This window comes from Ambystoma mexicanum, chromosome 9, assembly GCF_040938575.1.
Source record: "Ambystoma mexicanum isolate Mex_15411 chromosome 9, UKY_AmexF1_1, whole genome shotgun sequence".
NCBI lineage: Eukaryota > Metazoa > Chordata > Amphibia > Caudata > Ambystomatidae > Ambystoma > Ambystoma mexicanum.
This window is the reverse complement of record NC_090931.1, coordinates 198,436,630-198,461,815: the sequence shown is the minus strand read 5'-3', so window position 1 is coordinate 198,461,815 and position 25,186 is coordinate 198,436,630. Positions and strand designations below refer to the sequence as shown.

Below are 25,186 nucleotides of genomic sequence, written 5' to 3'. Positions count from 1 at the left end.
TAGAGCGTGTTAGTTTATAGTTGTCGGGTATGGCTTTATGGGCGATTACTTTGTTGCCAGATAGCCATGTTTCTATGAGAAAAGGCGCATGTGTTAGTCCTTTGCGCAAAAGGGATTACATTTCTTTGTGCTTTGTACAGGTGTACGTTGAGTAAGCTGCAGTGTAGTGTGTGTGAGTTGGATTGTGCTTTGATAAGTCTAACTTTTTGTGTTTCACTTGGGGAAGTGAAAGCCGATTTTTCGGCTCTCCTTGATGAGCCTGTTTTTTGCTGGGTATGCGGTTGATGCCTCTGTCCCTTGAGTTTCATTAATTTGTGCAATTGATTTCTCTGTTACGATTTGTTGTAGTGGAGTGTTTTTTTGTCCATGTGTTCCTTGTCCAATCTCTGGTTATGTAAGGGATGTGCATGGTTAGGGAGTCTAGCTTAACTCCGGTTCCTATAGGTGTCTTTACAAGCTCTTTTCCATGGTGCTTGGTATGCAGCATTGCAGTGGATGGTTCGATAGTCTGGTTGTAACGCTCACCTGGTTCCCACGGGGGCGCTTGTCTAGTCTGGATTGCTGTGGCCTCTTCTAGCGTAATGCGCAGGACCAAGAACACCGATTGGACAGGACCTCCAAATCGTGCTTGCCTGGCCCGTAGGAATATCCTTCTGCAGATGAGAAAGGGGATTAACAGTCTGCAGAATAGTGTGCTAGCTCCCCCTTTCCCCCTTCCCCCTTCGTTCCTCCCTAACTTCCTCCAAACCCCGGTTTAAGCTATGGTTTGGAAGGATGAACTCTCCATCCTGCTTCTGGTGCAGGGGCGCGTGTTCGTCCAGTTACTTCACTGGTTTTCAGAATGGCGCTGGCAAAATCCACTTGACTTTCCTGAGCGATGCGCCGTAAGTATGAAAGTTCAAAGTTCAAGTGAGGCCCCCTTTATGTTGTCTTTCTAACCTGTGATCTGTCCTTTATTTCAGGTGCAGAATGAAGGCGATGCGTCGAGGGGTTAAACTGCCGAGGTGAGTAGTGATGAGGGCGATCCCTCTAAATGTCCTTATCATTCCCCAGAAATGTCTCTTGTCCTTTCCCCATAGGGGCCGGGGTACGGTACCTGCCAACGGGGCGGCTCCGACCCGAAATGTGGAAGAAAAGCCGGTAAGTATTATGGCTGTTAATCAGGCTTTCCTTCTGTGTTCCTTCTGCTCACCTTTTGTTTCTTCCTCTCTCCCCTAGGTGCAGAGATATGGCGTCCGATGCCGACAGCCGCGATGGAGCCAGGAGATGTCTCGAGGATAGGTGAGTGAAGCGTGGCGCTGCAGCGAGCAACGCAATGCTTTTAAATGGAAGTCTTTCTTCAGGGATGCTGGCGAGAAGATTCCGGATGCAGGTAAGAAGTTTGAAATAGTCCTTGGTTTTCACCTTTCTCTTCTCTTCCTTCCTTGCAGGTCTTCCAGGTTCGAGGCGGGCGTGGCTGGAGTCCAGGAGCAGGAGCAGACACGGTGAGCGTTAAGCTGCAGGAAGCAGAACAACGCAAAGCATGAGCTGTCTGGGCGTGGCTTAAATAGCCTCCAAAGAAGTCCCAGGTATGTATCCTTCCCCAACTAGGTATGTATCCTTCCCTGGCCACGCCCGAGTGAAAAAATAGTCCCTATGAAAAAATAGTCCCTTTCAGGTCTCAGGGAGGCCTGAAGCATGCAGCATGGTCTGCATCAGGTAAGTGCACAAAACACCTCCCTTTATGAGCCTGGCGCCTATGGCGCCAGGACTGATGTCCAACATGAGCCTGGCACCAAAGGCGCCAGGACTGAGTCCAAAGAGCCCCTATAAGGGGCCGCTGGGCTTTTACCCGAGGGCATGATGCCTGCTTCCGGGGGTGCTGGGCCTGGCCTGGTGCTCCGGGGGTAGGCATCATGACACTGGTGGTGTCTGCTCCGGAGTTCCTGGGGTCCTCTGTTGTGGGTTGTTTTCCGCTGTAGTAGTTTTGTAGGTGGAGAGGCAATGGGGAGATGAATGATGACTTTGATCTGGTCTTATTTCGTATTTTTAGTTTGTCTAGAGGTGGTTGATGGCGATTTTGAGGTGTTGTGAATTCTGGTAGGACGTTCCTGTTCGACGAGAGTGAGGTTTAATTTGTTTTTCTTGTTCTGTTATCTATTCTTGTTTCCTTATCCTTCCATCAGGGCATGTAAGTGGTTGTCATGGTTCGTGACTGTTGTGGGTCAGTGTTCTACAGCAGATCACACTGTGTTGTGCTGGCTCTTTTCCGGGTCCTGTGACCCCCTTCTCAACCAATCCAAAGCAGGGGGGCAGGAGGGAGGGTGGTGCAGAGAGGGCTGGTGGGAAGCAGCTGGGAAGGATTTCGGACGTCTCCTCCAAAGGTCTTTTTTTAACCTTAGCTTGGGAAAGGTAAGGAAGAAGGAGGGCAAGTAGATGAGGAGCGGAGTCGGGGGACCTGCCCTTGTAGAGACTTGCCTCATTCAATTTCTGCTGCCGTTTCTGCCTAGACCCTCGCAGCTGTTTTTCCAGGTCCTGCCTGTTCACTATGCATAAGAGGTTGGCTATGAAACACTATGCCCCAAAGAGAGATTTTCTTTTGGGCCATTAATTTATCCAGTCAACAACTGTCTAACACTACGGCTTACCTGCTGTGGTCAAAACAAACAGGAACCATCAACAAGAGAGCCCCCACACCTAGGGAGCCTATTAACAAAAGAGCTCAACACAACCAGATCCGCAGCATAACACTGACCCACAAGAGTCGCAAAAGACTGCGACCACAAACATGCCTAAATAAAAGAAGGACAAGGAAACAAGAATGGAAAACACAACAAGACAGACGAATCCACCCCAGCCCTGCAAACAACAGGAACTACCTACCAGAATGTGTAATACTTCAAAATCACCATCAACCGCCCCTGTGCGAACTAATGATATGGACAAAGACATCTCTCGGGAGACTAGCTCAGGGGCAATGCGCTCGCCTTGGAAGCAAGACGTTGCAGAGCACCACTGGTTCGGATCCCCGGGTGCGTGCTTAGAAACCTCTGAGTATTAAGCGTGTTATAAATAACCAATTAAAATTATATCTCCCACTACCTCGCCACCTAAAATTCCACTACACCGGAAAACAAACCAGCCACAAAAAAGGACCCAACGAATACTAGAGTGGACCTCTCCAGACTATCAAACCACCCACCACAACACACAGAATCCAGCCACGTTAAACAGTTTCAGAAAGACACAGACTCGGAATCAGAGCGAAGCCAGAATTCCCAACCATGCCATAACCAGAGATTGGAAAAAGGACCACAAGGACATCAAAATAGCCCACTACAACAAATCACAACAGTGAAACCCACTGTGCAGTTTAATGGAACTCTGCAACAAAGGGAAAGATGATTCAACCCATGCACACAGTAAAAAACAAGCTCAGCCAAGAGAGAAGCGACAAACCGACCATCACCGCCTCAACCAAAATGCACAAAATGAGTTAAAGAACAAGCTAACCCCCACACATTACACTGCACACTACTCAATGTACACTATAAGAAAAGTTTTTTTAAAAAAACAAACGTACAACCTCTTATCCGAAGGCAGCAGTGACAAAGCCGTTCTGGAGAGAAACATGGCTATCAGACAACTACAAAAGAATTGTCCACGAAGCCATACCCAACAACTACAAACTAACAGAAGACCGAAGACAAAAATCGCCCTACAGCACAAAAAACATCTGCTCAAAAAACCCATCTGATGAAAAAACATCTGCTCACCACCCCTCCCCTCAACCAACATAGAATTCAAAGCACGTCTCAATCTTAAGCTCAACGGCCAAAACATGCTACTCTTCCTTCTAATCTACAACTGCACACCTATAACCCCAACTTTGCCACAACTCTCACTGATGCCAAAGCCAACCTCTCTACAAATCATGACAGCACAACTGTTCTGGGGGGACTTCAACATTTGGTTTGAAAGAGAAAATTAAAACCACAACAAACTCCCTCAGCGCTAATGGAAACACTTTGCTTCAAACAAATAGCAATCTGTCCCACCCACAGAGCTGGACACACACCGCCCCATTGCCACCAATCAAATGGACTGACCATCTTATAATCCCCTTCACCGTCAAAATCATAAGCCACATGATGCACACGAACATAAAACTCCCGGCGGGAAAAAACAAAAAACTGGAAAAGACTTGACCTAGAACCCCAACATATATTGGATTCTACCAAACCAGACACCTCCCAGATAAATAGAATGACACCGGACCCAGTGGAAGAGAACCTTCACACCTAGATCACAGACGTGCAAGATTAATTAGCACCTTTAAAATATCTTCAAAGACATTCCTAAGATAATCGCAGCAAGATGGTTCAAACAAACAAACCGTAAAATGGAAAACACGATGGAAAAAACATAACCAATTGGACAGAACCAACTACCAAAGAAATAAGAGTATACAAATCAGCAGTCCTGAAAGCCAAAAAAGCATATTAGACTGCAAGAATCCAATCAGCAACAATTAATGTTCAAAATCATCAGGGAATTAAAAAAATACAACTTCTTGCAACAACTGCATTGTACCATTGCAAACCCTATGTGACATCACGACCCATCTAAGAGCAAATATAGAAGCAATACAACAGACCATCGATGCAGTACCACAAACAGCCTCCCAGAAACCAGCACTCCATCGACCACAATACTCAAATCGATTTGAACCTATAAGTGAAGAAGGCTTTGACAAACTGATAAGACACCCACATTGCCAAACCCCCTGTGACTCATGTCCACGAGGTAGCTCCAAAAAACGTCTCAACCAAAAAACACCAGCATTATACTTCAGACTACTAATGAAACCATCCCTAAACACAGGACTAGTAGCAATATCATTCAAATAATTGTATATCAAACCTCTACTAAAAGATGAGACAGGAAATACAGAAGCCCCTGCAAACTAAAGACCTATACCTAATCTACCATACCCAGCAACAATTGCAGAGAGCCATGTCAACAAGGAATTACTCAATCATACTTGACAAATCCTAAATTGGTTTCAGACCCAGGAGAAGAACTGAAAAATAAACGCGAAAAGCACCCAATAGGCCCTCATACTACTGACATAGACTCATTTGACACAATCAGACACAACACTAACAAAGAAACTGAAGGAATGGGTGCAGGGGTGTCACGGTATTGGTTTTATGGCTGTATGATAACCTTCTTGCTAAATGACGGTATATCATGGTTATCGCAGTATAGCAGGTGGCGTTAACTCATCTTAACACATTTTCTTAAAAGGTCATAAATTGTCAGCATTTTGAAACTTGTCTCTGCACATTTTTTGCTGATCCTCCAGGAATCTAAGGTGGCTTCAGATCTGGTCTTTCATGGCGCTCACTCGTTGATGGCCTTGAATGAAGGAGCGACTAGTGGAAGTGTTAAAATGCACATTTTGAGCAATGAGTTTGCTGCTCAATCACAGGTCACCGCTTTGAAAATCAGCTTCGACCTGCATTATTTTGGAACCACATGGCATGGGCATCATGACCCCTCGCTGCGATCAGTCATAAAAGTTGGTTTTCATAACGCTTTATCCCATTAAAAGGGAGAAAAAAAATCACTCATGTGAGGTCTCATTCTGTTTCTTTAGTCAAAATGACATAGCCAACACACACTCACCGAAAGGTTGCATATTGATCAAATCACTATAGCTTGTTTACCATCTGCCTGGTGTATTATAAAGGTCTGATGTTGTAGTCACCACTGACCATGTAATCCCAACAGGACAGCGTTCAGTGGGCGCTGTGGATTTCTTTCAATACATGTTAATTTACCTTCTTAAAGATAGTGGCACAAAAACTTTTTGAAAATGACAAAGTTAAAGTACATATCGGCACAAATATGGCCTAGACCACCACCTCAACACAGCCCCATCATTACCATTTTCCCCAGGTCTGAGCGCATTAGGACCCTTGGCGTGCGAGTTGAGACATAGGAATGCTTTCAAGGATGGTGTCACAAATCGAGGATAGACCTGAGAAATATCTCACCCCCATTGCTCTGGATACTTCAAATTGAATGTAGAATCTGTCCTGCCTGCTTGAGTCCATTGCCATATGCAGAAGGCAGGTGAAGGATCAAGCGAAGCAACAACTCTAGTGCCAATGTGCAAATCTACAGGGAGGACAATGGGGGGGGCAGTTTAGATACTAGCACAAAACACTGATAGGTCCAGTGTTCATACAATCTACAGAGCTAACCTTTTTGTGGACATGCATCAATCAGAAGGGCATCCAGTTGATTCCTCCCTTTGAATTCTGGGATGTATAGTTCCCCATCTTTCAAATTGGTGGCAAAACTACAAATCGGCTGTTCTTTAACCCGACTCTACTGATCACAGAGAATAAGCGGTCACATCATCAAAGCTGCATTTACTAATGTGGCCTCACTTTCCCTATCCTCTTGTCTGCAAAACAAGGCCCCCTTGGCAGACACCACATCCTACATTGCAAGATCCAGACTGTGCAGCACTTGCTTGCTGTAGTCTTTCCAAATCAGATGGAAAAGCTCACTTAATAGCTGCAGACCCTAAAACAGTATACCGGTATAAACAACGTGACGGTTATTATAGTTCAATTAAGCTGTTCACACAGTATCTATAACGGTATACTGTTATACCGGTTCACCGCTAGAATAGAGCATTAAAAGTTCTGCACTACAATGTCTGGAATCTTTCCCAAAGAACAGACCTACCGGCATTTACACCAAACACTACAAATATCACCTGCGGTGTACCACAAGGATCAAGCTCCTCCCTGCTTGTCTTCAGCATCTATATGACCCCCCCGCCCCCCACCCACCTAATGAAACTCATTCAAACCCATGGACTAACAGCCGACAACTATGAAGACAGCACCAAACTAATATTCAAGGTAACTTCCGACCGAGACCCTGACAACCTCAACAAATGCCTCACCAACAAACACCTGGATGACCAACAACACTCTTGGGCTAAATCCAACCAAAACAGAAATAATGATCTCTCCACAGGAAGACAATGCAACACAGGCATACCTGACATGGCCACCGAGCATGAGAACACAACCGGAGACATTGACAGTGATAAAATAAATCAGCCTCTCTTTGGAACCAAAAGTCAATGCAATAGTACTAACATGTTTCTACCTCCTGCAACTAATAAGAGGGATCCTTCAGTAACTCAATTTCCCACACAGAAACCTTGCAATCATCTCCTTGGTGTTATCAAGAATAGATTGTACAAATAGTCTCTACTTTGTAATGCTAGAACACCTCACAAAAAAACGACACTGACCACAGCAAGACTACTCCAAACACTAAATAGAAGAGACCACATCACACCGGCCCTGAGAAGTCTACGCTAGTTTCCAGTGAAGAAAGGCATTAACTTCAAAGCCCGCTGTATTGTGCATAAATCACTACACAGACAAGGTGCCGAATTGTTCCAAGCTAAAATTTTGTATTTGTATTTTATTAGGATTTATATAGCGCTTAAATCCAAAGCGCTTTACATGAGCACAAAAGAATACATAACAAGCATAAGCAACAATGCATCAAGTATCAGAAATCATTACTTGGAACAATTTACATGAACAGTAAGGTATTACATGACTGGAAGGGGAACGAGGTGGGGGAGGTAGTAAAAGTGTAGGAAGCAGTGTAAGACTAACGTGAAAGAGATAGCTCAGGTATTATGATGGAGATTGGAGGAGGTAAGACTTGAGAGAAGTGCAGAAGGAGGTGTAGGAGGAGATGGAGCATGTGGGGAGGAGAAGACTGTTCCAGTGGAAAGGGTCGAGAAGTTGAAAAGATCTGCGGCGGGATGGGGCACAGGGCAGGGGAGGAGAGGTGAGAAAAATCAACTGTTACCGACCAGGAGGAGACTTAAGTTCGAGCAAGGACCTCCAAATAGAAACAAGATACTACTAGAAAAGGAAATCCAGAGGAACTGTAGTCTGATAGCCAAAGTATGTAACTCAATACCAAAGAAAAAAAAAATGACGGAAGACCACCCAACATTCCGGAAACAACTAAAAAACATGGATATTCAACTCATCGAGATAAACAGACACGCAGCTCCACAAACCATACACCTGGACCAAAGCAAATACGTGACAATACAGAATGAAGAGCCAACAATAAAACCACAGAACACCCAGAGATCACCAGAATCCAACTAACCACCCCCCTTCTCTTTTCCACATCCTCACATCTTCCACGTACTAAGCACGCCCGAGGGCTAGTGAAACAAACCACCAGAAAACATGCAAGCCACACACCCCTCTTTCCAATCATGCTACAAACTCAAACCTGCAAACAACAACTCAGACACTGGAACCCACCCTTCCGGACGCAAGAAGCCCAGTGCACATCAAGCACACCCAAAAGCTCACACGCACAGCTGCCAGTTTCCCCTGGCTCTGCACGCATCAACAGATGAGCACAAACTCTAACCTACGCCGCTCTCCCTCACAAACCAACCCTACCCACCTTTCATACAGAGCCATGTGAGCACATGCAAACTAGGAAAACGGCAGCAGTGCGGATATAAATCCAAGTAACATAACATAGCCAAGCCGAGGTCAGAGACAAGTGCCTTAAAGGGGCACAGTTTGTGGGGGGGTGGGAGGGGGTGGGGGGAATAGCAGGGTTGATTTCCCACAATATCCCACGTTCCCTAAAAACCTATTCTGATGACCCTCCATGTCCTCTCCTTTGTATCAGGGTCCTAGCGAACTGCTCCCCGCAACCCCCCCTACCGTAGACTATGGCCCAAGTCAGTAGACAGTTAAGTACAATGTCCATTTAGAGAGGAGACAGAATATCTAAGCACTGCTGTGTATCCCCCACCCCCACCTTCAGGATCTCTTAGTTTTGGACGCCCACAAGCTCAGGAATAACAGACTATTGAAATTATTTACCTTAGATGCCACCTTTCTATAGGATCGGTGCAAGGGGACCTAAACCAGAAGGAGGCTACTAAGCTAAAAGCCTTCATGAGTTTTTCTGCTGTCTTTTCCTACACATAATTTTAGGTTTCCTCGAAGCAATATGGTTTTCCAAGCTAAAAGCATAGTTGGAAATAATGAGCAAGTCTCAATCGGACAGTGTTGCTGATCAACCACTGACACAGATTCTTACCAGATCCTTTCCATACTTAAGCAGAGTCTGACTGACAGCCTGTTTGATAAATAATCCACACCAGCCAAATTGTGTTTCTGTACACACCCAGGTAAGCGCATTTATCACAGGAAAATCAGAGCCAACGCCATCCTTCTGTTCTGCTTCCTGCAACGCATGCCAATGATAAGGTGTAACGCTTTCCTTGCCATTGCATCCAACTTCTCTGGAGCACTGTTCACTGTATACCAGTATGAATTTACAATACAAAACGCCAAGTTCTGGAATGCAGAAAATAAAAACAAACTGTGTGGAATACGCATCAACAGGTGAAAGTTAAGAACTCTGCACATATTGAGGGGTTTCTGAGAGGGAATGTCACATCAGAGATCCAAAATGTGCAATATGTTCCCTCTTTAACTGGGGAGTTCAAATGCTTACCTTTTTAGTATGACAAGAAACCTAACTGACAGCTTAGAAATTTGCCTCCACACCAGACATTAAACCCTTTGATTCTCAACACAATAGGGTCCACCCCATACATTCTACCCTCTTAACTTGTCAAACCATATCAACCGGTCTTGCTTTTCTCACCCATACTCTTTGCACACTTAATCTTCCTCTCCCTCAACATTTTGCTGCTTTTCCAACCCCCTGCTCTTCAGGAAACCCATTCATCAGCATTTGCAGGGTTCCATTCCTCCTACCGTAGCAAACCTTCTTGAAGGAGAGTCAATTTCCCCATGGATTGCATCAATATTTCAAATTGGATGGTCACGGGGTCCTAACATTTTGTGAGACCAAACCTTCTGTTCAGAAAATAAACTACCATAGTTGTATATATTTGATAGATGGACAGGTTACTTACACCTGGTAACGTTATTTCGACTGGATGTTTCTCCCACATATTCCTCACCTCGATATCGCCAATATCCAGCTTCAGCTGCTTCGGAAAATAATTTCGGCAGAGGGCGCTGTGCGTCGATGCAGTCGACTCAATGTCCCTCCAGGGCCGCCGTCTCGAGGACGATGTCATCGAAGGCATATATAGCACGAGCAGCGCCCATTGGCTTCAGTTCTGTTTTTTCGTGTCATTCTCAAGTACCCACTTCAACACGGATTTGACCATACTAGTCTCTGAAGGAGCGAAAGCTGCAATAACATGGGAAATTCTACTGAGGGATTGGTTGGGAGGGTGACGAGGAATACGTGGGAGGAACATCCAGTCGAAAGAAAGTTACCAGGGATAAGTAACATGTTCTTCGGATAGATTGTGTCCTCCAAGGTATTCCTCATCTTTGATAGACTCCCATAGCAGAGTTTGTTTCGGTGGAGAGAGTAAGAATTTTGCCATCAATGGTTTACATGAACAGAATGGAGGACAGTTTTTTCAAAGCTTCCATGCTGACTTAAGGTAGAATCAAGACAGTAATGCTTACTGAAAGTGTGCATTGTAGACCAAGGAGCAGCCTCACAACTATTTTTAATAGGAGCATCTCTTTGCTGAGCAGAAGAGATTGCATGCCCCTAGTGGAATGGGCTCTCAAACCTTCTGGAGGATCCTTGCCCGCTAGCCGGTAACACTCGGAAATAGCTAGAATAATCCATCTGGATAAGGTCTGCTTTGTTACAGCCTGCCCCAGGCCATGACCCATATAACCTATGAATAGTTGGTTATCCAGCCAAAGTTTCTACAACCTGCAAATGTTGGATGAGGATAGTGCCTGCAACTCACTCACTTTACGGCCTGATGTTAGCGCAACCAACAAGGTGGTCTTGAACGTTAGTAACCTTAAGGGACATGAATGGAGTGGTTCAAATTGTACCACCAGATTAAGGTCCCAAACAGGAACCTGAAAGGGAGGTGGAGGAACACATTAGTGATTCCCTTCAATTGCATCACCAAACGGTATCTTAAAATATGAAATTTCAGCAAATTAGCGCTTGAAGATGGAAAGCGCTGCCAAATAAGCTTTAATTGTCCCAGCCTGGAGCCCCAGATTGGTAAAGTGCAGCAGAAAAGCCAACACCTCCGCTGTATTGCAAAGAAAAGGTTCCACATTCTTGTCCCTGCACCAGCTGCAGAATTTGTTCCAACTGCAGCATTACAAAGACTTGCTTGCAGGCCTTCTGGCCGAAAGCAAAACCTCCATTACATCATTTAGGAGGTCATAATCCTTGTACCTCGGCCTCTCAGAAACCATGCGTGAAGGTTGAGTGTCTTAAACTCTGGATGGATACCCCGACCATCCTCTCGTGAGAGAAGGTTCTCTTTGTGGAAAACGTATCGGAGGACAGATGGGGCATGTCGAGAAGGTCCAGGCAAACGTGGTACCCGGCCCAATCCGGGGCAATGAGGATCATGTTGGTCCCGAATCAGCTCAACCGCCTGAGTACCTGAGGAATGACGGGGACTGGAGGAAACGCACACATTAGTGGGAATTCCCACTCCACAAACACACACGTCTCCTAGACCACCTCTTTGAGAGAATTCCCCATGAGCAGTACAGCTCGCACTTCCAGTCGACACCGACCCCGAACTGATCCACTGGAGGGGTTCCACAAAGGGCAAAGATCTCTTGAAAGACTTCCTGGGCTAGTTCCCACTTATGGGAGACTGCCCTGTCTGCTCAGAACATCCGCTGCCGTGTTCCCCTCCCCGGCCAAGTGAGATTCCTTCTCGAATTGCCTAGTACCAGAGCAGCATTGCCTCTCTGCAAGTGGTAGTGACCCTATGTCTCATCTCTTTGAGGTAGTGCATGGCCACAGTGTTGTCTGTCATTATCAGCCGACTCTTTCCCCGTACAGACAGCAGAAAAGCCTTCAGCGCTAGTCTGATTGCTCTCAGCTCCAAAAGATTGATGTGTAGCCTGGACTATGATGGAGACCACTGATTGTCAAATTGTTTGCGTGAGCTCCCCACCCTGTGAACGAGGCGTCCGTCACTAAAGTGACATCCAGCCATGGTTGCCAAAAAGGTTCTCCCTTCAGAATATTGGCAAAGCAGGCCCACCACAGAAGATCCTGGGAGACTGGTTGGAATCTGAAGCCAGACCGACATCTTGCCGGAGAACTGGAACCATTGTGTCCTGAGAGCCCACTGAAGGGATCTTATTTTCCAGTGGGCCTATGGCACCAGAAAAATGCAGGATGCCATGCGGCCGAGCAACCTCAAGAAATCAAAGGCCGGAAGACTCTGGGCACTCTGGTATTTTGTTACCATCTGTAGAAGGTCTTGAGCGGCAAGCACTTTCCAAAGGATGTGTCTGAGACCGCCCGATGTACTGGAGCTGCTGGGAAGGAGTCTTGAAATAGAGGGAGAAGCTCAGCCTGTGAGGGGAGTGGCAGGTAACGTCAAGATGATCCAATGCTTGTTCGAGAAACTGCGCCCCGATCAGCCAATCGTCCAGGTAAGGGTAGACGTGAATCCCCTTCTCGTGTGATGCGCTGCCACCACCACCATCAGTTTGGTGTAGACCCTCAGGGCAGAGGTCAACCCAAATGGCAGTACCCGAAGCGGCGAACCTCAGGTATTTCCTGTGCTGAAGATGGATTGGCACATAAAAATAAGCATCCTGTAGGTCCAATGATACCAACAAATATTGAAGTTGAAGGGCCTGAAGGATCTGAGAAAGGGTGTCTCAGTCCCCTGTCCTAAGGAATCAAAAAATATGGGGAATACCAACCCTTGTTCCTCTCCGCTACAAGCACTGGTTCTATAGCACCTTTCTCTAGCAGGGTCAAGATTTCCTGCACAAGGAGTGGATCAGGAATCCTCAGAGTGTCTCCCCGGTGGATTGGTCTGAGGCTATTTTATAAAAGGAAGGCAGGAACCGTGGGCTATTGTTTCCAGAGCCCAAGCATCTGAAGTAATGTCTTGCCATTTATCTAGAAGCTGAGATAGTCCGTCCCCCACTGTTGAGTTGTGACTCATGCCCTCGGAGCGGTTTTGAAGTGGCTGTAGCAGAGGTAAAGTGGCCGCTACTTGAGCTGGCTAGGCACTTCTACCTCTTCGTTGGCCTCTTGACTGGCCATTGCTCTTCCCCCCCTTCCAAATGAGTAGCAGCGAAAAAGATCTACCCCTACAATGTTGTCCACTAGGACAAAAAGGCTGAGGTTGCTTAACAGCGGCGCCTACAGACTTGGCCACCGCCTTAGAGGTCTGCAACTTCAAGGTTCTCGTCAGCCTTGCTGCCAAAAAGACGAGACCCGTCAAATGGCATGTTGAGGGAAGTCAAGCCTGCACATCAGGTGCAAAACCTGACTTTTACAACCACGGAAACCTGCGTAGCACTGTGCTGCTGATGCTATCTGCAGAATCCAACCCATACTGAAGTGATTCACACACAACTTTCTTGCTGTCCTTAACAATAGCCAGGAAGACGTCCCTTTCTTTCCCCTCTAGAATATGCTCTGCCGCCATAGAACTGCACTCCCAGAGAATGAAAATGTTGCCAGGGCACAAGTCGAGTTGGCAGATTTCAACGCCATACTCCCAGCCGAAAATACCTTTCACGCCCACCCTCCTACACGCTTATCGTCCCCATCAGGAGGGATGGTAGGGTACACTGCCTGTTTCGAGGTAGCCGCAGCTGCCTCGACCACCAGACTCTCAGGAGTAGGGTGTCTGGACAGGTAGCCCGGGTCGCTACTGGTGGGGCAGTATTTTCTTGCAAGAGATTTGTTATCCATCAGATTAGTCTCTGGGGTTTCCCAATTCCCGGCCACCCTTTTTTGCAGAGCCACATGGAAAGGTAACAGGATCCGTAGGTGGACCCTTGTCCAAAATGTCTTTTAGATCATCCTGATCATAAAGCACAGAAGGTCTAGACCAGCTCAAATATTCAACAACCTATGTCATGGAGTCTGCATGCTCCCCTGGGTCTGGCTTGCTGAACTCCAGTTCAGGAGAGTTGTCTATACCACTCGCATTATGCAAAGTATCACATAGACCCTGCATTCTACTCTCTCTGAAGTGAGGCCTTCGGTCACATTAGAGGTCCCAAATTGGAGACCAAAAGGGGCATCATCCTCATCCGAACGCTCCTCCTCCTCAAAAATGGGAGTGAGGGACTTCAAAAATCCTTTTTCGGTAGAGGAGCATAGCTTTTCTCTGGGTTTGAAGTGGGAGTATTTTACTCCCCATTTTTGAAACTTTGAGTAAATGTGGTTTTAAGAGTAAAAATGACTTCTCATTTGCAAGAGAGTAAAATGTATGTGACATCCAGCTGACGTGCAAAAAACTGTATGAAATCATTACTATGCGGCAGCTTTCTGCATAGTGGCAGAATACATCTTTCATTATTTCTCTAAGGTCTGGCCATTTGATCTCTCCTACACATATTTAAATGTTGAAAACACAAAAACCTAGCCAATTACATAGTAAAGCAAGCATGAATTGTATTGTGCGTTTTGAGGTTCGATAGCAGAATTGTCTTTTGATGTTTAATGAAAGTCCTAATTTCCTGGAGCTAGTACTACCTAATGGTATGCCAAGGTTATGATACAACAGTGCAGAGTGGCAAGGACTCCATGCTAAATTCTAAATCTAATCTCATGGTCAAATGTTTATTTATATAGCGCTTTTTGCCAAAGCTCTCTACATAGAACATATTTATCACAATTATCACCAAAACGAAGTCGGTACTCCTTTATCGACCTAGAAAGGATGAAAGGCTGAGTTGCCTTGCCGGGATCGAACCTGCAGATCATGAACATATCTTAGCAACGAGTGCTCAACCAGCTGAACTATCGTATTGGACAACATCCTTCAGAGGACAGTTAACAGAGTATCCACTGAGGTATAATAATCACAGTTCCTAGATGTTGGACGAGCCATGTATGAAGTGCTACATTAAGTTAAATACTTACCTGGATTATCACAGGGACCGGTTTTTCTGATTTTCCATTTCAATTCTAAATAACAAATTTGTTTGATTTTGACCAGTGCTTGCACTTCCTGGAGAGTCCGGTTTTGGATGTTTAAATTGCAGTCTTGAAGATTTGAGAGACTATAACACCTGTGATTGGTGTAATGACAATCACTCAAACTTGAGCAAAGACTCTGCTACCACTGACCATTTATAGTAATGTACCCCATTGACTGAAAGGTTGAATGGATGTAAACTAGACCGTGCCTACTCATCATTTTACAGACTGTTTTTATAATTAGAATGTTAAGTAAATTAGAAGTATAACAATTATCGGCCTCTGCATGATTATGCACACAGCACAAGAACTCTGAAAAATACAATTGTACAATACTGTTTTGCTTTCACTGGGGAGAACAAAAAAGCATAATTTGTTACAAAATATGAATTCACAATTGCAACTTAGTTTTCCATTTTATTAATTTTACAATCCTAAAATGCTAGGAAAATAAATATGCAAAGTGCTTCGGTTTGCTACATGAGCAGCAACACAGCAGAAGCTGAATGGAAATAAACCATTCCTTTTATTACAGTGTGCAGTTTGTTTATTTGAAAGGCTTTAGAGTAATACATTCTGTTTCAGAGGTTTAAGAAGCCTTCTGTTTTTTTTGTCAAGTAACCGGACCTTTGCACTGCCCTCAACTTGTGTGTAAATGTACACAGAAAAATAATAAAGCTCTCGTATTAACAAGATTTTCATGCGTAAAAAGGCCTGCTATGCACTTTATCTAGAGGCCTGGATGGTACCCAGAGGCTTCAAAATTGTCGAAGGCGTTCACTTAGCTACCGCCTCCTTTCGAAGGTCAACATTCACTGGGGGGCTGCGCCGGTAAAATTGGCACAGCTGGCGTCAAAGGCTTTGGCGTCTACTCCATCGACGGCCTGACAGGGGTCGATGACCCGTCTGGTGTTACCGCCGGCCATGGCGTCGACAGCTACGAGGGCGTTGACAAACTTGACCTCTCTCCACGTCTCGAATGATCCTTCGATACTTTGTCCGAACAAGACCTTGAGGGCTCTCTATGTGGATCTCGCCGTTTACTCTGGGTCGAGGGCGCGTGAGTATCCAGCCGAGACCACTCCTTGCCAGCTTCCACAGAAGGCGCAGTCGTAGACCAGCCCTGTTTATCAAAGATCTTAAACATTTTCACACAGAAAGCCTCCCATTCTGCCAGTGTCAAGGTTTTGGATGGGTATTTCACCCGCTCGGGGGATTCGCCCGACATGGACGACGAGGAAGGCGACCGGCGGTGCCTTCGCCTCGATCTCTGCGGGAACCACTCTTAGACCTAGAGCGCTTGGCCTTCCTCCGAGGAAAGTCGCCTCTCGACAAATCGGTCGAAGACCCATCAAGTCGGGACTTATGGGTTTTGGAAACCTTGCCTACCTTGAGCTTCCCAATTCGTTCCCTCAAGGCCTTTACTGTCATGAACTGACACTTGGAGCACGTATCCGTATCCTGGCCCTCGCAGAGGCACCGCAGACAGACTCGATGGGGGTCCGTGATGGACATCTTTGGAGCTGCAGTCCTGGAATTTCTTGATTCCGAACTGAGGCGTCGTCGGAGTAGAAGACGAAGACATTCGAAAAACCAACAGCAAATACTTCAAGTACGAGGCGTGCCCAATTGCTCAAGAAGCAAGCACATTTGCGGAAAAATGGAACTGAGGCCAACAGGCGCTGTGCGTGCTACTTATAATATCTGATGCAGTCACCTTCGACGAAGGCCTCCGAGGGACATCGACTTTATGCAGGGCACCATCTGCCGAAAGAATTTCCGAAGCAGCCGAAGCCAGACATTACACGTCAAAGATGAGGACACAACCCATTCGAAATATGTGTTTTGAAGGATGTGTCTAGCACCAGTCTGATCAGATTTTTGGAAGCACTTTTCTGGAGGGAGGGTTTCCCTTGCCGATGCTCGTCAGATAAAGGAACGCAGTTGGTTTCCAAGGAGTTTACAGATTTTTATGGAAAGATATGGTATTCAACATGTTACAACAGCTTTCCATCATCTCCAAGGGTATTGATGTGTAGAGAAGTTTAACCACACCTTGATGAAGGTCATCAGGATAGCGATGGCCACTGGAGGGGATTGGGTGAGAGCTGTTATGGAAAGAACATTTCTATACAGATTGGCTCCACATGCAGTGACGGGGTTCCCCCGTTTGAGATACTGCGTGGTAGGAAGACCAATAGTCACTAATGTCCTGGTTGGATGGGGATATCAAATTGTGAGTGGATCTAGAAAGCGTGAGAGAGATTGTCGGTCAGTGGACATAGGTCAAAGATGAGATTTGATAAGAGAAAAGTTTGCAAAAACTGTACAGTGGTTCCGGGTGATGTGATCAAAGTAAAGATTCCAATGAAAATGAAGAAAGGGCATTCTGTGTTTTCGGAAACAAAGGAGGTGATGAAGGATTTAGGGTCCTCTATATTAGACAAAGGTGGTGGCATCTGGAATAAGGAGAGAGTAGCTGTCATACCTACAGGGAAGGTGTTGGATGGTCAGCCAGGAGAGAGGGAAGTGTCAAGGATGTCAAACCCTGTGGAGGAAGGAAGGGAAGGGAGTAGTTTCTTACCTGTAACTCCATTTCTCCAGCGTTGGTATCTTTCATGGATTCACATGCTTAGAATATTCCCCGTCGTCAGGCCAGGAACCCTCGGTATCTTTATTAAAAGCATTTTCCCTTGGAAAAAACTCAACACTTGTGTCCTATCGACGTCCTGTTGGGACGCTTAGGCATGACCCAATAGGACGCAAGGTGTAAATAGCCCCGCGCCCGTGGCTCCCTTCAGATTTTAACCTCCAAAGTAGAGGCAATACCAGGTTTGCATTCAGGGGAGGCCGGTGGGCGCATGTGAATCCATGAAAGATGCCAACGCTGGAGAAATGGAGTTACAGGTAAGAAACTACTCCCTTCTCCAGCATTGGACCTTTCATGGATTCACATGCTTAGAATAGATTACATAGCAGTATCCTTATACCTGGAGGCGTGTAATGCAAACCAATACCATAGGAACGCAAACATACAATCAGCAAAAAAAACAAGACCCATGGTAACGTGAAACTGGTACCCCACTCTGTGGGGCTTACCTTACTGAAACAGGTGTTGCAGGACTGCACATCTGCTCCATGCTGTTGCTCCAGGCAATAATGCAGAGTAAATGTATGCAGCACCGACAAGGAGGCCGCCTGACAGATGTCCACCAGCGAAATTCCCAACCACAATGCCGCTGATGATGCAATGGATCTTGTCAAGTGAGCCTGTGGACGCCTTTCCAGAGGCTTCCCCGCTTTAGAGTGACAGAAGGCAATAGCTGATGAAACCCAGCGGGATAGCCCTGGTTTGGAGATTGCTCTTCCCTTTACTGAGGGTCCATAAGCCACAAACAGGTGTCTCGTACGCCTGAATTCTTGAGTACGACTCAGATAAAACTTCAGTGCTCTTTTGACGTCCAACGTATGGTGAGCCTTCTCGGCCAAAGAGGAAGCTGCAGCAAAGAATGCTGGTAGCACAATCAAAGTGTTTATGGAACGTAGTTGGTACCTTCGGAATAAAATGAGGGTTAGTCGCTAACACCACCATGTCCTTGAGGAAACGTAAGTATGGGGGGGATCAATCACCAGCGCTTGCAGCTCCGACATTCTTCTTGCTGAAGTAATGTCCACCAAAAAGGTCATTTTCCACGACAAATTTCAGGGGCGACGACGACCTAGGCTCGAATGGAGCCTTCATTAGCCCTGATAGCACCAGATTGAGACTCCAACCAGGAGGGAACTTCTTGGCCGGAGGAAAAGTCTGAAATAAACCTCTCAGAAAATTAACTAGTCGATCACTGAACGACGGAGTCGAGTGCCTCTTTTGAGTAAACCTAGAAATGGCCGCCAGGTGAACTTTTATGGAAGAGAAAGACAAACCTCTTCTCGCCAAGTGTAGTAAGTAAGGCAGAATTTGCGCCGATGAAATGTTTAAAGGTTCCACTCCGGGCTGATCCTTACACCACACAGAACCTTTTCCACTTGCATGTGTATGAGACATCCGTGGACAGAGCTCTCGCCGCCTCTAGAATGAGGCGACAATCTCTAGAAATGTTCAGCAAACCAAACTCTGAGAAGTCAGGAGCCAAGCCGTCAGGCTGAGGGAGCCGGGTCGTGATGCCAAACTGCTCCATTGTCTTGAAATGGAAGGTCCGGCGTCACTTGAAATCTCGCTGGTTCTGCCACGGATAGATGGAGCAGGTTCGAAAACCATGGCTGCCTGGCCCAGTGAGGGGCAATCAGAATCACACGCCATGGATATTTCTGAATCCACTGGTGGGTCCGTCGAATGAGCGGAAACAGAGGGAACACATAAGAGAACCTGCCCATCCATGGGAAGGAGAACGCATCCCCCAGCGAATTGGGCTGCGGCCATCTGCTGGCGAACTGCTTGCACTTTTTGTTCTCCCGGATTGCAAAGAGATCCAGCGAAGGACGACCCCATTTCCTGAAGATGCTCAACACTTGCTGATCATTCAGCTGCCACTCGTGGAGTTGGTTCATCTCTCTCCTGAGAGTCTGCCTGTACATTCATCACCCCTGGTAGGTGAAACGTCACAATGTTGATGTCTTGTTCGAGGGCCCAATGCCATAGTTCCTGAGCCTCGCTTAAGTGCGTTCTGGAATGAATGCCCCCTTGTTTCCTGAGGTAGAACATTGTGGTCGTATTGTTCGTCAACACTCACAACCGATCCTCGTATGCGTAGCAAAAACGATTTCAGAGCCTAACGGACCGCTCTTAGTTCCAGTACATTGATGTGAAGGCTCAATTCTCCTGGGGACTATCGACCTTGAACTTGCAAGGATCCCAGATGAGCTCCCAATCCTGTTTGATAGGCATCCGTCACAATTGTGGATTGAAATTCCTGCTCTAGCAGAGGCATCCTTGTCAGATTGTCTGAGAGTTGCCACCACCGAAGCACTTCTAGTAGCTCGCCGTTGATCATCAATTTGTCGGACCACAATCCGTGACTTTGAGATAACCAGTCCGCCAGAAATTCTTGTATTGGCCTCATGAAGAGTCGACAGTTCTTCACTAATGGGATACATGAAGCCATGGCTCCTAGAAGCGACATGTAGCTTCTGACTAACACTCTGGTTCCAGCCCTCCGCTTCTCTGCTTGAGTTTTTGAACTCTCTCTATAGAAGGTTTCACCAGTCCTGACTGAGTCTGGAATTCTGCGCCCAAAAACACCAAGCTCCTGGAGGGAGACAAAGGAGTTTTCGAAGTTGACTGAGAAGCCCAATCGTAGCAGCTGCATGGCAACATCGAGGCTTCCCTGCGCTACTGCCGGCAACGAGCCCCTTATTAGCCAGTCGTCCAGGTAAGGGTAGACGTGATGACCTTCTCGTCGTAGCCATGCCGCCACCGGAGCCAAGCATTTCGTAAACGTCCTGGTAGACTATTTCAGACCGAATGGGAGCACTTTGAATTGGTAATGACTCTGACCCACCACAAACCTCAGGAATTTTCTGTGTCGCCGTTGCATGGGTATGTGGAAATATGCGTCTTGTAATTCCAACGACGCCAGAAAATCCCCCGGGTTTTATCGACCGGATGACCTCTTGAAGTGTAAGCATCTTGAACTTCAGGCGTTGTAGAGTCTTGTTGCAAGCTCGAAGGTCCAAAATGGGTCGCCACTTGCCGTTGTTTTTTTTTACCATGAAGTAACGCGAGTAGACCCCCAGGCCTCTCTCAGCCACCGGAACCAATTCTATAGCCCCTTTTTGCAGCATAAGCACAACCTCCTGCTGTAAAATGTGAAGATGGGGTTGCGCCGAATACACGGGAGGACTGGGAGAAGGCGTGACGTTGAATTACAAAGAGTGACCTAGTTTCACCGTGTCCAACACCCAACGGTCCGATGAAATTCTTTCCCATTCGTCGACGCGATGGGACACTCTGCCTCCCAGGACGTCTTGAAGATCGTCATTGCTGAGGTTTCGATTGCTTACTATTGGCAGACAAAGACTGTCCTCTCCTTCTAGAAGTCTAAAAATCCCGGCTTCTCAGTGTCGCCTGGACATCTCGCCTGTATCCTTGGGAGGAGTATGCCGATCTATTGAAATTCCGGTCTCTGGATGTGGCAAATCGAGAATTCCCCGAACCTCCGCGGAAGGGGCGAAAGGGCCATAACGCTCGTTCACTTTGTAATGCCCCTCCGTGATCTTGCTGTATCTGAATCCTCCTTCATGCCCTTGAGGGCTTAGTCTATCTTTTCCCCAAATAACTGCTCACCTTCACAGGGCATGTTTAGCACTTTATAATGGACTTCCGGCAAGTCTTCGCTGACCGGGCAGGAAACCGGCAACTCAGCCCTTGACTTTGAATGTGGAGCGGGGCCTGCCGCGTCGACGACGGGTGCCACCGGAGGCGCACTCATGGGAGGCAGCCTTGCATCAAACTGGTTTAAGAGGGACTGCAGCGTAGATAAAACTTGTAAAGATAACATCAACTGCGGATTTAGCAGAGAAGACGTAGGAGGAACATTTTGAATCCCCGACGGCCCAACGTCCAGCAAGCCCGAGATCTATTGGATGAACAACCGTTTTCCGCTCCTCCTCCATCGACGACACCGAAAGCGCCGACTCCTGCTGTAATAGGGTGTCCGGTAGAACTGCGTCATACACCGCAGGTTGCCAAGCCTCTGTAGGATCCATAGTCGAAGAAAACCTGGGAGTTTCTACTTCTCCCTTGTTGATCGCGGCCACTGGGGTTGACGACGCCGCTGCCGGGATTGACTGTGCGGACGGTAGTGAAGCAGTCGACTACGGGACTCCCGTTGACGGCGCTGGCAGTTGTGGTGCTGACTTTTTAGGCGATCCCGCCTGTTTCGAGTCTCAAGGCCGGTGTTTTGAAGATTCTCTACTCGAGGAAGACCTATGAAGTAGATGAAGATTTTTCTGGCTTACAGGCCTGGTCCAAATGACCATGTTTTGCCGATGAAGGAGCACCTTTCGCTAGATGTTTCCCCGAAGAGGAACAACTCTTCTCCGTAGGCTGTGGCTTCTTTGCCAGGGGCTCAGTCGACACCGACCGGCGATGAACTACAGGGGACTTAGGTCTGTTTGATGCCAGACTGCGCACCGATCCTACCTCAGATGGAGGGTAGGCCCCTTCGTTCAGCCACGATATTAGACACCGATTACGGTCCCTCAACGTCTTTTTTGAGAGATCTCCTTGCAGATAACACGGGTGTCCGTAGAGTGATGAGGGCAGAGACAATAAAGGCAATCCATGTGCCCGCCCCCTTCATAAACTTTCTTATTCCACACGGGCGGAACAACACTTTCCCCGACATTGGGAAAGAAAGTACAACCCAACAAAGTGTAGAAAACATGAGGTGATCCCGACTACTTTGGAGATGGTTGAAACCTGAAGGGAGCCGCAGGGGCAGGGCTATTTATACCTTACGTCCTAGTGGGCCATGCGTAAGAGTCCCAAAAGGAAGTCGATAGGACACAAAATTGTCAAGTTTTTTCCAAGGGAAAACGCTTTTAATAAAGATACCGAGGGTTCCCGGCCTGACGACGGGGAATATTCTAAGCATGTGAATCCATGAAAGATCCAATGCTGGAGAAGTGTTAGGAATGTATTTTTGATCAGGAATACATCCCCGCTTGCCTGTTATTACTCTAATATGCATATATTAGAATGCTGTTCTATATTAATTTATTTGGGCATTTGTAAAGCACGCCTAATCCTGGGGCACCTGGGCATTGATATTCTTGAAAGGTTACATACATGTTAGCACTGGTATTCTTAAGGATCAAGGGTACATACATGTTAGCAGTAGGATTAGCAAACAGATGAATGATTTGCATTCAAGTAATACATAGGAGTTATTATAGGTTACAACATTTGAGGTCCAGGACAGGATGGACGTGCGGGTCGTCGGGATGTTTAGTTATGCCAAGTGTACTACTCTTGCGTGAACAGTCATGTTCAAGAGTTTGTGGAATGTCCAGGAGGATGCTTCGGACCTTAGAGCAGGTGGTAAGGCATTCTAGTGTTTAGGCGCTAGCACTGGAAAACTATTGCCTCCTGCTATCTGTAGTTTGAAGTGTGTCTGTGTCTGTCTGTCTGTCTGTCTGGCGTTGGTCTGTTAGATTTGTTCAATGCATATTTGTTGGATAGGTATCCGGGGGCTGATTGTGAGATGCATTTGTGAGTTAAGGAGAGAGTCTTAAATAGGATGCGGTCATGCACTGGCAGCCAATGGGTGGCGCGTCTTGCCTCACTAATATGGTTCTCGTTCTTGTTAAGAAGGTTCAAGGCTGCTCTCTTGCTTATTTTATATCAGTTGCAGTTTTTGTATGTTGCTTTTGTTAGTCCTCACGTAGAGGGCATTGCAATAATCCAGTCTGGATAGCATCAGAGATCTGCTGAGGTTGTGCTGCTGGCCGACGACAGGAAGGGTCTACAAGCGATAATGTGTACATTCCCCTATTGCAAAATATAACAGCCAGTTCATTGTATTATATAATTTTAACATTCACTCTCTCCCCTCCACTGGAAGTTATTAGAGTATGGCACGAGAAGGGGAGACTTTCACATTGTCCTTTTGTTTCGCCCAACTCTCATTCAGAACACAACTAACTCTCGTCTCTGACAACTTTCTGAGCGGGGTCAGCTTTACCAGGTCTCTTGACGATTCCTCATGAGGGAACCCATTACGAATACCTGGTTTTAAGCCCCCAGCAATCACAGAGATAAGAGAAGATGCATTTCTTTAAGACTCAAGTCACTAGCGCAAAGGACCTAAAAGTGGTTGACTCCTGCAGGAAGCGTTCATTCTCTCAAGCCACCATTGACTCCCTGTTCCTCCAAACGAGGGCACTGCCCCAGGCCGATTGGCCTTCAAACTTCAAGATTCTAATACCCTGGCCCTGAAGTTTTCTTGACAAGTAAACATGATGTATGAGCATCAACCTTTTCAAAAGCAAATGGGAAGAGCAAGCATGAACAGCTTTAAAAGCCCTGCAACAGGAGATCATCTGTCCTTTAAGATCAGAGAGTGTAACAACCAAGGTAAAAACAGCCAAGCTCACCTGGTGCAAGCGGATAATATGGGGGTGGCAAAGTGTCTTCATGATTTGAACTTCTCTGAAGATCTTCTTCAGGTTCTCTTCATCCAGCTGTGTCTTGTCAATTATCTTTATTGCAACCTGCAAGGAACAACAATGGGCGCATTACTTCAAATGCTAGAAAGGAAACAACATGCAAGAGCTCCTTTTACAGTTCATACGAAAACGAGCAGCACAAGGCAGTTCGTCGTCCTAAGGAATACCAGTGGGCCGAGTTCTACACCAATGAAAACCTTTTAAAGTCTCATGTACAGATCCCAGCTCAGCCAATCGGTCATTATCAAAAGAAGGAGGCCATCATGGAAACCAGGAGCACCCACATGAAAGTGCTTCTGTAAAAAGGTGTCGGGTACGGATAAAAAAAAAAAGAAGTGGCTCTGCGGCCAGGCCGCACTCACTGGTTTAGCGGGACTACAAAATGTACACTCGCCACTAGCCAGTGCCTAATGATATTGACCCATGGCGATTGAGAAATATTGTGCGGTGCATACGTATAGAATTGAGGTGCTAAGTCACTTTATGGCAGACTACTAGCTTGCAATTTAAATGTTTGCCCCCCCTGTTTGGCCACGGGTATATCGACTGATTCCTGAACCACTGACACAAACATCAAGACCTGTCACAGGGCCATCACGGTTTAGTAACACACACACCAAGACAAGTCTTCTCATCCTGGATTCGGGCACCCATCTCAGCAACTCTCAAACAAGACAAGTAGGCTCAGACAACACCTCTCAGAAACTCACATTGTGACCAATAATCATCATCTAAACATTCCTCACAGGTGAGCGAGACCCTGGCAATGGGAGTCAGGGTCTCGCTCAGCACCTCTCACTACCGGAAGTCCTCATAAAACACCTGTACTAACATATCCCCTTTGCACTGCCACCCAGCACCTCCCAAGCAGTGAAACTAAGATCATTGCAGTACCTTTTGCTCCCAAACGTGATCAAAGAACCAGAACGCTACAGCTACG

The 25,186-nt window shown here is 46.6% G+C and overlaps 1 protein-coding gene across 4 annotated transcripts in view; it reads right to left on the bottom strand.

Annotated features, from left to right (window-relative positions):
* The window catches only part of SIK3 (SIK family kinase 3), a 2,024,801-nt gene that overhangs the window by 1,560,774 nt on the left and 438,841 nt on the right, over positions 1-25,186 (bottom strand). For all 4 annotated transcript variants that reach the window (XM_069614493.1, XM_069614491.1, XM_069614492.1 and 1 more), the window contains one exon: positions 24,175-24,291. In XM_069614493.1, the coding sequence (XP_069470594.1) occupies positions 24,175-24,291 (117 nt within the window). The remainder of the gene's footprint in view (positions 1-24,174; positions 24,292-25,186) is intronic.